Below are 15,873 nucleotides of genomic sequence, written 5' to 3' on the forward strand. Positions count from 1 at the left end.
AGGTTTTTACCGGTTTGATTGTTGAGAAATGGCATTTTACCATTACCTTTATTTGAAGTCATTTTATCATGGGTGAGATTGTTCATCCTTTTTTTATGTTTGAGTCATATTTGCCTCTTTTCTGAGCTGTCTGTTGAGTTTCTGAATTTTTTTGGCTCATTTTTTCAAGTGTGTTATTGGTATGTTCTCAAATTTTAGGAACTCTATTTTTTATATATTTATTGGCGGCGGGGAGGCAAGGAACGGTTTATCCTCCCAGCCAAGCAAAGGACGAGGCCCACAGCCGTGGTGGCAGCAGAGACAGCCTCTCCGGCCACAGAGCATCAGTGGCAGCATTAGCGGCCGCCCACGTGACGGCGTGGAGCCGGGAGTGTTAGGCTGACCGACTCCCGTTCCCCTGTGGGTGGTGCTTAATGAGGGCTGGGGTGGGGGCTTGAATGTGAGGTAAGGGGCATCTGGAGTGGCTCAGCGGGCTGTGAAGATATGGCCGGAAATGTCATCGAGGAGCCATTCAGTGCCAGGTAGGAGGATCTCCCCGGTGCACCTGTGGTGTCTGTGGATGGAGCCCAGCTCCAGGCCTGGTGGATGGCCTTAGAGAACAGCGCTCCCGGCGGGTCCTGCTTGTTGGCAGAATGAGGCAGGGTGCTCCAGCCAGGCGCTCCTTCACCACGGGCTCTGGAGCTCCTGCCGGCGATCTGGCTGCGCTGGCGATCGGTGCTGTCCACCACCCAGAGGAGGCCATCCGTGCTCTTGGGCCAGTTCCGCCAGTAGGACCGCAGGGACTGCTGGGCGCTCATGTCCCGGGGTTCAGCCTCAATCCTCCGTGCTCCAGGTTCTCAGTGTTGAAGCCCAGCATCGGGGAGGTGGTGCTGATGTCGTCCCCATGGAACTTCATGAGGGGATAGTTGTTTTGCCAGCATTGTCCGGGCTGAGCATGAACACTCGCAGCTCCCACTCTTTGTGATTCACCTTCAGAGCGGTCAGAGGCCCCATGGTCCCGGTAGCCCCCACAGGAACTCCTTCTGTATTAGAAGATTATATTTTTCTGCCATGTTAGTTGGAAATGTTTTTTCCCTAGCGTGTCACTGTCTTTAGACTTTACCTATTGTGTGCTTTTTTTTCCCCTCCAAGTGAAAACTTGTTAACGTTTCTTTAGTTGCTATTGCTGTATGTTATGTATTTATATTTTAGTATATAATTTTTAAAATACAGATTTCCATGAATATGTCTGTTGCACAATAAAAACTTTAAAACCAGTGTGTGACCTGAACATGTGGACACTGTAGAAAGGTGAACTTAACTGTTCATAGAAATGTCTGTGGCCAGACTGCGAGGGAAACTGTCTTGGGGTTAGGGAAGCTGTGTAATCCCATTCCTAGGAACCATTATGGCTCAGGAGAGGGAACAATGGCATTTGGTGTGTGCACATGTGTGAGAGACCGAAGGGTTACCAGGTTTGTAGATAAGGAGATGCATCAGCCCTAATGTATCTGGACTTTATCAAGGAATTTGGCAATGTCTTCCATCATATTCTTGTGTTGATGACCTACCTGGGTCTAAGTACAGTTAGATGAATGAGGATCCAGTTGTATTCTAAGGCTGTTTAACAGCGCCAAGCTGGAGAAGTGCTATTAGTTGGCAACTAGCATGCAAATGACTCAGTTTAAATTTTACTGGAACCTCTTGAGAATCAGCAGTATTAGGTGGTAACCAAAAAGCTGATGTAATCTTAAATTGCATTAATTACAGATATCGTGTTACAAATAGCAATGTATTAGAGTTGATCAGAACTACACATTTGGAGTTCTGTGATCGGTTCTGGAAGTGGTATCAGGCTGGGTGGATAGAACACAAATGTGTTCAAGAGAGAAGTGAACAAAATAGTAAGTGGATTTGGAATGTTGTCACTGGAAAGGGAACAGTTGAAGGAACTAGAAGTGGAATGCTGTTCTGGAGAGGAACTAGACTTGTTCTAGATCCGCAGTTCTCCACAGGGACGGCTTTGTCCCCTGGAGGATGTATGCAAATGTCTGGAGACATTTTTGGTTTCCACACCCGGCTGGGTGCTACTGGCATCCAGGTTATAGAGGCCAGGGGTGTTCTTGGCATCCCACAGTGCATAGCACACCTCCCACAATGAGACTTATCCAGTCCCAAATGTCACGGTGCTGAGTTCAAAAAACCCTTTCTCAGACTAAACTGGTTTAACTGTCACCCGTGGTAAGAAAAAGAATTGCATTTCACTTTGTAGGCCCAGGGCATGCACAGGGATAACTGGAATTAAAATTTTATGAGCCAGTACTTGCCCCGTTTCCTTAACCCAGAGTGCATTGTATCCAGTAGAAATCTATTCTACTGTATACCATTTCATTAATAAATGGGGAAAAATGATCATTCATAAACCACAGTTTGAATATAGGCCTAAATAATACCAAAGGGTAAAATTAAGCCCAACTAGTAAAGCTCTAGGAGATGCATTTGCTTTTGTATAAAACCATACGTTCTTGCTGTCGAGCTGTACAAAAAGAGAATGTCCTGCGTGGCCAGCGAGTTTGCCATCCCTGGAGTTGTGACAGGGGTTATTAACTTGAGGTCTGTGAACAGACATCACAGGGTCTTTGAACATGGATGAGAAGGTAATTACATCTTTACTTTTAGTAAATAAATTTTTATTAACCTCTGAGATATATCATTTTCTTCACTTATAAGATTATACTTATACTGACTTCAGAATCAGAGTTGTATGAATCAACCCTAAGGCTTCCTCAGTATGTTAATAAAGATGCACTTATATTTACTATATTGTGGTTTTTAAAATAGATTTTATTTATTTATTTGACAGAGAGTGTACAAGCAGGGGGAGCAGCAGGCAGAGGGAGAGGGAGAAACAGGCTCCCTGCTCCTGGGACCCTGAGATCATGACCTGATCCGAAGGCAGATGCTTAACTGACTGAACCACCTAGCGCCCCAAAAATTATTTTAATAACTGTGTTTTACTGTAATTGTTTCCTTTGTAATCTTTTGTATTTTATTTAATGCATTTAAAATATTTATTCTGAGAACAGATTGTTGGGCTTTGCTAGACTTCCAAAGGATCTGTGGCAAAATTGATTATAACCTGGGCACTAGATATGTGTCTTTTAGGGTTGTTTTTGTATATCTGTTATGCAAATGTATTTAAAGATTACACTGGAAATATAGACATAATCTTTGATCATGAATGTGGTAATTGCTCTTTTGTCATGTGGGTTTAATGTATTCTTTAATTAATCATCTATCAGTCCCCAATATAGTGTGGCAGCTATTCAAATAGGGATTTAAAAATTCTCAGAGTACCACGGGGAAGACTTTCACTTTTTGATCCCCCCCTTCTCCCCCCCCCCATGCTGACTTAGGAATTGGGTAGATTTCTGATTCCATTAGAGTCTAGCAGCAGAACAGATTTAACTTGCCGTGAAAGTTGAGAGTCCGGGCTCACAAATGTTTAGCCATCGTGAGCAGACAGTTGTTAAGTAGTCACTGTTGGCAGTATCACTGAGGCATTTCAAAAAAATATGTCGGCTTATTGGTTTTCACAGCAGGCTGTGTTTTCTGGCAGATAACTGTTTTATGTATAATGTTTAAAGGTGTTTGTGGACTGGATGGGTTTTTGTTAAGAGTTTGTAAAACGGGAGATGTGTTTGTGTTCTCTTTGGGGGGGAGTGTGTTTTAGTTCAGAAAACTTGCTTTTCACCTGGAAGATGACTTTTCCCCTATTTCAGTAAACTTGGTCTTTCTCAACTTTGGTGAACTAGCATCAGGACGTTAGAAGTAAAGTAGTTGGCTCACATGGAACAGGCGTACACTGTGATGTGTTAGAAATTACACCTTTATTTTCAGACAAAAAAAATGTTGGATTGAATCATTTTATTATAAAAACCAAATACATATATATGTAGGTAGAAAGTCCTTTCCTGGATGCTGGTTGCTGGGTCAGAGGGGAGTTGCTCTCACGTGATTGTATGCCCGGTTCCATTCCTACCCACAGAGTAACCATGCCCTGTGGAAGCCCTTTCTCACGGAAGAGGAAACAGATTCTGGAATGTTGAGCTACCTCATTGTAGAGCTGGGATTGGAAGTGAAGAGAGGAAGCCCTACTTTTTTTTTTTTTTTAAAGATTTTATTTATTTGCTTGAGAGAGAGCGAGAAGCAGATGCCCCATGGAGCCGGGAGCCCAAGGCAGGGCTCAGTCCCAGGACCCTGAGATCATGACCTGAACCAAAGGCAGACACTTAACCGACTGAACCACCCAGGCGCCCCAAGAGGAAACTCTTAATCTGTACTCCGTAGTTATCTGAAAGGTAGTTCAATATAAAACAAACCTATTTACTTAGTTTTTACAGAAACCTCTTGAAGTACCGTTTACAAGGTACTATAATTAGTGCTATTAGAAACAAAACAGGGCACCTAGCTGGCTCAGTGGGTACAGCATGATCTCGGGGTTGTAAGTTAGAGCCCCACATTGGGTGTAGAGATTACTTAAAATCTTTGAAAACAAACAAATAAGCAAAAAAGAAAAAAAAGAGAGAGACAAACAGACTGTTAATAACAGAGAACAAACTGGTGGTTGCAGGGGGAGGGGTTGGGTGGGTGAACTAGGTGAAGGGGATTAAGAGGACACTTGTGGTAATGAGCACTGAGAATCTATAGAACCGTTGAACTGTTATACACCTCAAACTGATATAGCACTGTATGTTAATTATACTTGATAATAAATACATAAATAATGTTTTTAAAAAGAAAACAGGGTTTCTTAGGAGCTCCCTACCCATAGGAATGGGGAGTATGTGAGAAGGGTAGGGAAAAGGCCCCATTGGGAATGAATGCCATGGGAGGAGTAAGCATGAGCCTGGTGAGGACATCTTACAGTTATTACTTATTTTAAGCTTTCCTGAAATGCATATAATTTTAAAGAGTATGCTTGAAGTACTAGTGTTTAATAAACAGTGTTTATACAAGTAAGATCCCAAAAACCCATATTCAAGTATTTCGTCCGTCTTCCACCTAAATTATTAACACACAAATGGCTGTTGTCCAGTTGATTGATTTATGTACTAATAATATGTGTGTGTGTGTGTGTGTGTGTGTGTGTGTGTTTTGGGGCACAGCTGTATTTTTTCTTAACATTTTGCACCTATTTTTGGAGGCCCCAGCATTAAAAATGAATTATGTGTGTGTAATAAAGTGGTGTGTTCTGTCCACTGCCCTGTTTTCCATGGAGAGTTGGATGATTACCTGTTACAGTTAGCATTGCTTTGCTGCAGGCGAGGAAATGGCTTCACAGAAATGCTGGACACCGTGAGAAAATGGATTAGCATGGTGGACCAATTTAGCTTTAAAACAAATGGTTCTGAGTAGCTCGAGCAAAAGGAGGTTTGAGGTCGCCCTGGTGAGTTTTGCTGGTTTGGAGAAGGCCAATTGATTATCAGTTTCATTAGTTAATAAGACTGATAAAATATTTAAAAGCAAATCTCCACCTTTAATCCTTTGTTTTTTGCATTGGCTCTCTAGTAGTTTATAGTATAGCCTTCTGTGGTTGGGTTTTTGTTTTGTTTTGTTTTGTTTTTGTTTTTGGTCTGTTCTTTCTAATAAATATTAAAATGATTTTGTTCTACGTTGTCATTAAATCCACCCCAAGTAGTGTTCCATTTCTGTTGTAATAATCTTTGTGATAGGGGTGCCTGGGTGGCACAGCGGTTGAGCGTCTGCCTTCGGCTCAGGGCGTGATCCCGGCGTTATGGGATCGAGCCCCACATCAGGCTCCTCCGCTATGAGCCTGCTTCTTCCTCTCCCACTCCCCCTGCTTGTGTTCCCTCTCTCGCTGGCTGTCTCTGTCTCTGTCAAATAAATAAATAAAATCTTTAAAAATAATAATAATAATAATCTTTGTGATAATATTTCTCAGGGAGAAGTTTATACAAAGGTAAATATACACTTTCAGGAAAGAAAGACACTTGGTTTGTGGTCAGGAAGAAGAACCCTGAAGGAAAGGAAACAGGTGATGCATTGCGTCTTCTGCTTCTCACTTCCGTCATTGCCCTTGACATATGGTGCCCGGACTGTGGTGATTATAGTGCTAACCCCAGTCACCGGCCTGCCTGCTCCAAACACAAGTCTCTTCCTGAAAATATGCTGCTAGCAAGTAGGCACTTCGCATAGGTATCGGATGACCTACAACAGTGTTTTTGAATTTTAAATATTATCATCTCTTGGGTAATTTGTGTAAGGACTTCGTTAAGGAGATATTTGTCTTTGTAAAATTATAACCGTATTGGCTGCAACGTTATCAGATTATTAGCCCTGTTACTGAAACTTCATGGCTGCTAATTACGGATTTAAAGTTTTGTTCCAGAGTCCGTATCAGTTCAGAACAGACACATCACAGCTGGAAGAATTGGATATTGTTATTGGCAGTTTTGACTCAAATTTGTTGTTATTTTTATGTGCGAAGCAATGTATTAGAGACTGAGGGAGGGCCTAGAACAATGAATCAGGGGCTCCCTCAGGAAAGCTGCCGTCTAGTGGGAGCACTGATTGCTAGTTCTTTATATAGTCCACTCCTCAAAACAAGCTTATTTTCATTTTATAATTAAGGAAATTGGAGCTCACATGCATATCAGAGAGCTCACTCAAAGATACAGCTATTAAGTTGAAATGCCAACTTATTCCTACCCTGCTGCAGACTCCCAGGTGTCCCTTGCACCATGCAGTGGGCAGGCTGGTAGGCTCATAGAGGAGTTAATCAGGCACTGCGCGCGGTGTGAGCCTGGCCTCCAGTCCCAAAGTGAGCTTTAAGAATACTTGTATCTGAATGCCAGTTCTGTCTAGGTGGGGATCGACTGCTCTGAGTGTTGGAGTTCTTTTTCTTCATTGTTTGTCCGGAACTCCTCTTGTACCTGTTGTAAAGAAAAGGAAGAAATTCACACTCCTCTTCCTCTAGATGATGAAGTGTCTTGAACAAGGGGTGCAGAGCATGGTGCTGTACAAGGTGAGGTTTCCAGGGACAGTAATGCTGGCTGCATCGCAGCCCTGCTCCTTGGTGAGCCGTCTGATTATAGATAGAGCATGCTTAACACCTCCGTGGACCTTCTTTTGTACCCCCTGTAAAGTAGGGATGATAATAGCACCCAACTCATGTTTGAGGAATCAGATACTGAACTCCTGGTATCTGACACATAGTAGCCCTTAATACGTTAGTTATTATTGTTTGTTAGTTTGGTCATTACACACTGCACTTTTAGGTTGAAGAACTTGATTTTATCAATTTTCTCAGGTCTGATAAAATTTTGTGGACTTAGTCACACAGGCCAAACTTGTATTTGGCTGAATAATTAAACACAGTGCTAATGTATTAATTTATTAAGTTGTTATTCTAGTAATAGCTATACTCAGATATTCTGTGTGATATTGAGATAACCAAGCAAACTAAGTTAATATTTATTAACATTTATCTAGTGCAAATGAAATCAAAGGTACTTTTAATAGGCTGCTTTGTTTAGGCTTGGTGTAGAACGTGGAGATTTGTTTCTTTAAAAACGCCAACAGAAATATTTCTCTGTAGACATGGGTGCTGCTGCTTGCTGGATCTCTGCCCTTGGGTTTACTCCTATTTTTTCCTTTTATCTCAACATTTTATGTGAGATCAGTAGCAGAACCACGTTAATAATGGAAATTTTGTATTTGTAGTTTCCTCTTAAAAGCAGTAGTAATCTATACATAAGGGATTTTTATGAGGGTGATTTCATGAGGGATCGCCTCCTTTCCATGCTTGCCTTACCAGACTCACTTTTGAGCCTTTCCTTTGTGTTCTTGCCAAGTTGGGCATTTCCTCCCAGATCTTTGATGTCTGGTAGTTTTGGAGTTACCTGTTGACAGTTATCAGAGAAAGTGGTGCTTTCCTGTCTTCGGGATCCAGAGGTACACCTGTTTCATTCCTGTCACAAATGATGTACAATTACTCTGTTAGCAAATTGATGGAGTGGGAGCTTACTTTGTAACCTTTTTGGTTTAACTTCATCTGTAAACCATGAGCCATGGGAGGAGCCAGGGTAGTTTTGCCAATTACTATTTGAGACTGTTATTGTAATATAGAGATGATTTCAGAGTGGTAGTGGTGATGATAGTGTCAGAATCCTGGGATAAAAGTAGGACTCCCATTATAAACACTTGAATTTATACAACTGATTGTGTAGAGTAGTTCTTGTTTCCTACGGTGCTGTCTTAGGCTAGCCTGCCAGGGTGGTGGATAGGGACAGCTGAACCTGAAGTGGAAGCTTTTGAATGATGAGAGGGACGGGCCAGGGGAGGGGTGAGGGGAGAAGACCAGCGAGCAGAGGAGAGCTGGGTTAGCCCTGAAGGGGAAGTATTGAGAGGAAGTACTTGGTGCACAGGAGCTTTTGTTAGTATCAGTAATGCTGCACCTGTAGTAGTAGTAGTAGGAATAGTGCTGTCCTGTACCGACACATGCATTTACAGTATAGGAGCACCTTTCACCGGCACTGTTACTTTATGGAGTATCAGTAATGCTGCACCTGTAGTAGTAGTAGTAGTAGTAGTAGTAGTAGTAGTAGTAGGAATAGTAGTAATAGTAGTAGTAGTAGGAATAGTGCTATCCTGTACCGACACATGCATTTACAGTGTAGGAGCACCTTTCACCGGCACTGTTACTTTATGGAGTATCAGTAATGCTGCACCTGTAGTAGTAGTAGTAGTAGTAGTAGTAGTGCTGTTCTGTACCGACACATGCATTTACAGTGTAGGAGCACCTTTTACTGGCACTGTTACTTTATGGAGTATCAGTAATGCTGCACCTGTAGTAGTAGTAGTAATAGTAGTAGTAGTAATAGTAGTAGTAGTAGTGCTGTCCTGTACCGACACATGCATTTACAGTGTAGGAGCACCTTTCACCAGCACTGTTACTTTATGGAGGTTTCGGGGTTGCCAGACTAAAAGATAAACCTTTAAAAAGGATGTTGCTTGACTTTCTTTGCTGCTTGACCCAGGCTGAACAAAGAGGCAGTTTATATAATTTTGAGAGACCAGAGCAAGACTATTAATATCGCTCCCATTTTGCTAACTCATAAAGCTTTTTTCAGTCTCACCCCCATAACCCAAGATCTGTGGTTCAGTGTTTTTTTTTTTTTTTTTTTTTTACACACATGCTCACTTATCCTGTATTTTCCTTGGGGCAGTAGGAAATGGGTAGGATGGACTGACTGCCAAGTGCTCGGACAGTGTCTGAGCAAGCACGGTAAAACTTTAGGGCTAGAAATATGTGTTAATGTCTCATTTTCTGTTTTAATTTTCGTATAGTTTTTACAGTTAGCCACATTCTAATATCCCATAACTATTATAATTATTAGTGAAGAATAAGCAAATAGATTGGGAGGACGTAGAGAAAAGCTTACCTGTGATGGGCTTTGAGCCCATAGAAAGGCCATTGCCAGGAGTAAAGCTAAGGAGTGACATCATCTGACTTACTTTTAACAGAACTTGGGATGGATTCTAGGTGTCTGTTGAAGGTGGAATGACTTCACGTGCTCGTGTGGAGGGCGAGAAGAGGGGAGAACCGATGAGCCAGTGGACCTTTGGTGGGGGGGGGGCAGTGAGGGCAGCCACGGAGTTAGAAACGCTCCTTGGAATTTCGTCGGGACCTGTGCTTTTTCTGTGTTCAGGGAAATAATGGGGTACACAGGTGCTCTGGACCTAACCCCCCCCCCCCAGTATCCCCAGGGAAAGTGCAACCCACCAAACAAGAACCAGGTTCTCTCTGATGCAGTGGTTCAGCTGTGGGATATGAACCACTGAGTCTTACGGTTGTAGCGGAAGGCCTGGAAGCTCATGTGAGTTTCAACTAACTGAACTGCATTTAATTAACTAAAGAGGGAAACAAGGAAATAACAGGAAAGAGTGTCCCATAGTTGCATGGGCTACGGTCTGTCTTACAGTAGTATTCCTTCGCTTGTAAAGACCATTGTATTTTTCTCTAGAAGTAAGGTTTTGAGAAATACTTTAATTGTGTTCATTGATTTGGGGCAAGTAGTTCATATTAAAATTAGTTGCAGTTATATTCTGGAAAAGCTAAAGAGTCTCCGTTTACTCACATTCATGGTAGAGTTGGGGCTAACGTCTCCCTGTGGTTTGAGAGTGGTCTCTTCATTGAGACTTCATAATCTCAAGGCTGGGCAGGACCTCAGGGACCGATAGGCATGTACTTTGGGGACCAGGGGATCTGGGTTTTAACTCTGGATTTGCTGTATAACTACTTGAGTAAGCTATTTAAATTTTGTGTTTTAATGACCAAACCTTGAAAATAGAGTTTAGTAATAAATCTACTTAACGGGGCCGTTATAAAGCCATAGTAAAATAATGCATGTCAAGGTGTGCCTGGTACTTGCTGAAGACCCATTAATATTAGCTGTTACTGACATCACCTACGCTACAGCCATTGTCTTAGATGTGACACGAGTAAGGCAGGAGTTGTAAATAACTTGTCCCAAGTCACATAATTAAATTTGAGGACTAAAATGCCATGTCTCTCAGTTTCTGTCTCAGATGTTTATGGTAATGAAACATCTTTTAAAAGTGGCAAATAGCCTTTTTTTGTTTATTATTGTTATAAAAAGTGAATCTTTTTAGAATGTTATTTTTCCAAAAATGTATCTTTTTGTTTTCTTTTAGGATTTGGAGTTCCATGGAGTGATGAGATTTTATTTTCAAGATAAAGCTGCTGGAAATTTTGCAACAAAATGTATTCGGGTATCTAGTACTGCCACCACTCAAGATGTGATCGAGACACTGGCGGAGAAATTCCGGCCTGACATGCGGATGCTGTCATCCCCCAAGTACTCCCTCTATGAAGTGCATGTCAGCGGAGGTCTGTGCGCACACACAGGGTGCTGGCGGGGTAGCCCCATCTTGGATAGAGAGTTCCTGAAACACTCGTTTGTCCAGAGGGCCGTTCAGTCAGTCCAGCCCTGCTTTCCCTAGGGTCCTTCTCTTTCCAGAGGGGTTGGGGAACATCTGAGAAGCGGGCAGAATGTTCTCGTGTCTGTGAAATGTTCTTACAAGATCCTGGTACACACATCTGTGGGAAGTTAGAATGAATGTGTTAATTTAATACATGCTTATTTCTTCAGAGATAAGTAGCATGACATTTCTTCGTTAAAATTAGCCAGCAGACCTCCGTGTCGCACACATTGATGACGCGGTGTGGTGCTTGCTTTTGGAGCAGTAGTTCATGGGGCTCTTTTGTGTACATTCTAATACGACCATTAAATTTAACCCAGTTAAACACTTTGTGAGTCTGAGCCATCAGTCTTACAAAAATGAGTGTTTTGTAATGTGAGACAGTATATTTTCATTATTCTTTGGGAGTAATTAGGGTATCTTGAGGAAATTGTCTTATGTAATTAGTAATTTCTCCTTGTTTTTAATGTTTAAAATTTCTGAAAATATCCTATGTACCTATATCAAATAACAATTTTAGGTTTAATTAGAAATGTAGAAATTTCTTAAGTTTTTTATGAGTGCTTTGGAAATACTGAGTCACCTATGAAAAATACAAATCTTAATCAATGCAGCAAGTAAAAGATTACATACGGCCCAAACCAAAACTTAATACATGTTAAATTCCATCCTGAAGTCCTTTTTGAACATAAGTTATTTGTTTTAACTTCAAAATTACGGCTCTCTGTGTACATTTGAAATTGGGTGAACAGTTTTGTACTGTTTGGAATTTGGGTTTGACCACACCCTTTTTTCCCCAGTAGAATTATCAGATAGGCCATATTCGTTCATTACTCTGTCACCATTATGAGGGTGTCCCACTACACAGATAATACCAAAGCTAGATTTGACAACAGAAGATACTTCACTTTGGATGGATGGTTTTTCTGAGGTTGAGTTTTTCCTTTACCTCGGAATCATTATAACCAGGTTATCGAGAAGAAGATACCTCTCACCTCCAGACCTTTTTGTGTTTTCACTTTTTGGTCATTTGAAAACCACCAAGTGAAGTCTTTAGGATAATATGTAAGATTGGAATTTGAGATCTAAAAATGGAGTGATTTTGATTATGTTAAAAGAAACCTTTTCTTTTACATGTCCTTTAATTAAAAAGTAAACTATCTTAGCTGTAGGGGCTGAAAACACAATAACGGTGTCTGGAGAAGAAGGGGAGAGTCTTGCCCACACCCTGAGCTGAGCGGCTAGGACAGTCCGGCTCTGTCCGTGCTCGTGTCCGCGCTCATCGCAGTGGGCTGCCTGTGCTCAGATGCGGGGAGAGCCCTCGCGTGCGTGTGCTTGATTTTCGGGTCACGGAGCCCCGAGCATGTCAGTGATTTTTCAGTGGCACCCCTGGGCCAAGGGAAATACCTAACATTTCGTTTTATTGAGTAGTTTGATTCAGACAAGTTGATAAGCATTTATGCTCCAACAACCGGATAGATGTTTGAAAAAAGAGTGCACATAAAATGAAAGGAAAACTAAAATTTTCACCCTGTTGTGTGCCTCTTGGGCCCTGCCCAGCTCGTCGATTAGAGGGGGAGCCCTCATTTCTTAGCCGTGTTGGTTTGGGGCAGTGCTGGTGGTTCTGTACAGTACCCCGGAAATCCCAGCTTGACACCGGTGTGCCTCGAGCAGAAGGGATTCCGCGGGCCGGTGTGGACTGGGGGCTGCCTGCAGCTAGCAGTTCGTGCAGTGTCTGCGGGATGCACCTTGTTTCCCTGGGGATTGAGCATGGCCCGCAGCGAGTGCTCAGGGCACCTCACCTCATTCTTGTGCACCGTAGGTCCAGGGCGCTGAATCCTAGGCCCCAACCCGCCCTTCAGCCCCACGGAGACTCCATCTTAGCCTCTCCACGTATTAGGATTCCTTATGTGAAATCAGCTGGGAAAATAAAAAGGATTCTGCTGTTCAACAGCAACAGCAGTATGAGAACCACTAAGGCAGAACTAGACCTTAAAGTTACAACGTTGTGGTAGGACCCTGACCGTATTTATATTTAATAGTTAGGCTCACATGCTTTATAATACCTCACCCTTGTTTTTATTTTACTTTTACAGTTTTGACTTAGTTCTTAAAATTAGTTCTCTAGAAATATACAATGAAGGATTTTGATCTAGTACAAATTTTGCAACAAGAAGAATTTGGTAATTTTGGTTTGTAGCAGGAATTTCAGACTTCACCCAGTCCCTAATTTGTTGCTCTAATTTTCATTTCTCATATTTTCAGTTCATAAAATAATAAATTAGAGTTTGTTACTCCTGTATTCTTATAATTAACATTGCTGTTTACATACAGTATTTACTAAAAGCCTGTGTAAGACTTTTTTACCCTGTAAATTTGTCCCGTTGATCCCTACTTCCTTTATCTCGGTAGTTCTCCAGCTGGGCTCTGTGTCCTGTGTTTGCTGCCCTCATTGTAGACATCCTATAGACAGTTATGTGAATGATTTTTGCTGACTGTAGGCTTCTAATAAGTGGCTGAGGTGTGCCGGGCCCTCAGGGGAGCCTGCTCTGTGGGCTGCCACGTTCCTGAGGCATGTTAGATGTCCAGCAAGCAAGGAAGGAATACTCTAAACCTAGCACTTTATCCTAACGAAGAGACAGGATGGTGGTTCCATGGTGGGAGGTGCTGTGAGGGCTGGACCTAGTGAGTTTGGGAGTCGAGAGATAGAAAGCAGGGTACAGCTGTCACAACACTTGTGTGAGAAGGAAATCTCATAGGTCAGCCGAACTCCTGTGTTACGTTAACGTTGTTTCCTTGTTTTCCAGTTGCATATATGAGATAATTTGATTTACAGAACTAGGCTGATAGCAAAGCCCTATATATATTTTTTCCTAGTTTGTATTTCTCTTATTTTCCCAGTTGGATTCTAAATGTGGTAAGGACGTCATCCCTGGTCAGTGTTTGGCACTGGCTACATGGTAGTATATATTATAGTGGCAACAAAATAGTAAATAATTAAAACTCTCACATAACATTTTGAATTACATTTCAGCCTGTTAGTAAGTACTTGTGGTAATAAGGTATTTTATGTCTATAAAATTAAACTTATATGAGAATGTTGTATTTAGCTAGTGCCATTAAATAACCATGACTTAACTTTTTTCGTTTCATGATTTGAAGAAGAAAGAAGATTGGATATAGATGAGAAGCCCCTAGTTGTTCAGTTGAATTGGAATAAAGACGATCGAGAGGGCAGATTTGTTCTTAAGAATGAGAACGATGCCCTCCCTCCTAAGGTAGGACCCCCTCCACATCTCATGCTGACGTTGTCCCGGGCCCGGGTCGGCCCGAGACGGACATGAGACTGGCGTTAGTGCGATGGGCCTCCACCGAACTTTCCTGTTTGCTGCATTTCCTAAATGACTTTTTTACCCTCCTCCCTGAAAAAAAATTAAAAGGAGTTCTACTTCTCTCTGTTTCATCCTCTGTTTCACTAAATAATCCCTAATATTGCTCTTTACTTTTGCAAAGAAGTTATGGAAGCTTTTGTTATTAAGAGATTTAATGTTCAAGTATAATCAGCTCCAGGTTTTTTACCAAATTAGAAAGTCAAAATATATTTTAATAAGAATCACAAGGGAAAATAGAACTTTAATAACCTATTTTGTGTGTATTTTCAGTACAACCTAATAAGGCACATTTAAAACCTTTTCCATACTCTGTGTGTAAGATTAGACAGAAGCAAACTTCCTGGGCTGATGTAATGCAGTGCAGTGATACTAAAACTTTCTCAGGTGGTAGGGTGTCTGGAATTCCTGTGCTGCTATTCTTATGTGGACCACTATGAAATACAGATAAGATTTGAAACTAACTGTAATTTCTGTGTTAAATCAAATGGCATCTTACACTAGAATTCAGTACTGACAGGTGATAGCAAATGCAGAGGTCAAGAATATTTTGAGAAAAATCTTCTATTTAATTATTTTGGGAAAAGAGTGTCATTGTTCACTTCTGGAAACAGAAAATTTTCACTTAATTTGTGTGATGTTAGTGTTCCATGTTGAAGAGTTTTAGATACACAAAATGTGTTCTTGGCCTTACTCATTACTTGTGCTTCTAGTGGCATTGTAGCAAATCCATATAAAGTAAGAAGGGACAGCTCTCTCTCTCTCTCTTTTTTTTTGGGCCCATATTTTATTTCATTTCTGCATCGTGAATTTAGCTGATGTGCCTAGCTGTGGGCTAGAGATCCTCGTTCGTGTGGATTAGACCTCTTACTAGGGTCAGGACAGTGCTGACATGGCTAGCAATGAAAATAGAAATACTAACTTAGATAAAACAGAAGGTAGTTTATTTCCCAATACAGTAACCATTCTTTCGTGTTTTTCTTGGTTCTTTACCAGTCAACCTATTAATTATACCCCCGCCCCAAAAAGTCTGTGTAGGCCATGTTGTAAATTAAGAATAAATAAGCAGATAAACAAGATCTGGAAAAGAAATAGGAGTTTTTGCAGAAACAGGACTTATAATTTTGCTTCCAAAAAACCATTTCTTACAGTATGCTTAACATTTCTTTGATGTTAGAGAAAACATATATAAAGTAGATAATGATTTAAACAGTTATTTCCTTTTTTTTTTTCTTTTTAGATTTTATTTATTAAAGAGAGAGAGAGCAGGGGGAGGGAGAAGGACAAACAGACTCTGTACTAAGCATGGAGCCTGATAGGGGGCTCAGTCCCACAACCCCAAGACCATGACGTGAGCTGAAATCACGAGTTCCATGCTCAACCAACCAAGGCACCCAAGCGCCCCAGTTATTTCCATATTTTGATTAGCCTTTTTTAAAAGTAACTTTATGTAAATTATTTGGATTTTTATTTATGG

General features: G+C 41.3%; 1 protein-coding gene and 1 pseudogene across 10 annotated transcripts in view; one reads left to right on the forward strand and one right to left on the reverse strand.

Moving 5' to 3' along the window:
• Window positions 1–316: 316 nt before the first annotated feature.
• Window positions 317–993, reverse strand: LOC103660888 (annotated as a pseudogene).
• A 7,898-nt stretch (window positions 994–8,891) lies between these two features.
• AFDN (afadin, adherens junction formation factor) overlaps window positions 8,892–15,873 on the forward strand; it is a 101,096-nt gene continuing 94,114 nt past the window's right edge. For 5 of the 10 annotated variants that reach the window (XM_040628056.1, XM_040628059.1, XM_040628060.1 and 2 more), the window contains exons 1-2: window positions 10,717–10,915; window positions 14,170–14,285. In XM_040628056.1, coding sequence (XP_040483990.1) covers window positions 10,741–10,915; window positions 14,170–14,285 — 291 coding nt within the window. In that variant the 5' untranslated portion in view covers window positions 10,717–10,740. Of the gene's footprint in view, window positions 10,916–14,169; window positions 14,286–15,873 lie in introns of all 10 variants that reach the window. The other 5 variants (XM_040628064.1, XM_040628065.1, XM_040628063.1 and 2 more) reach the window with 3 other exon arrangements.

The sequence above is a fragment of the Ursus maritimus genome, unplaced genomic scaffold (genome assembly GCF_017311325.1).
Source record: "Ursus maritimus isolate PB19 unplaced genomic scaffold, ASM1731132v1 scaffold_13, whole genome shotgun sequence".
Lineage (NCBI taxonomy): Eukaryota > Metazoa > Chordata > Mammalia > Carnivora > Ursidae > Ursus > Ursus maritimus.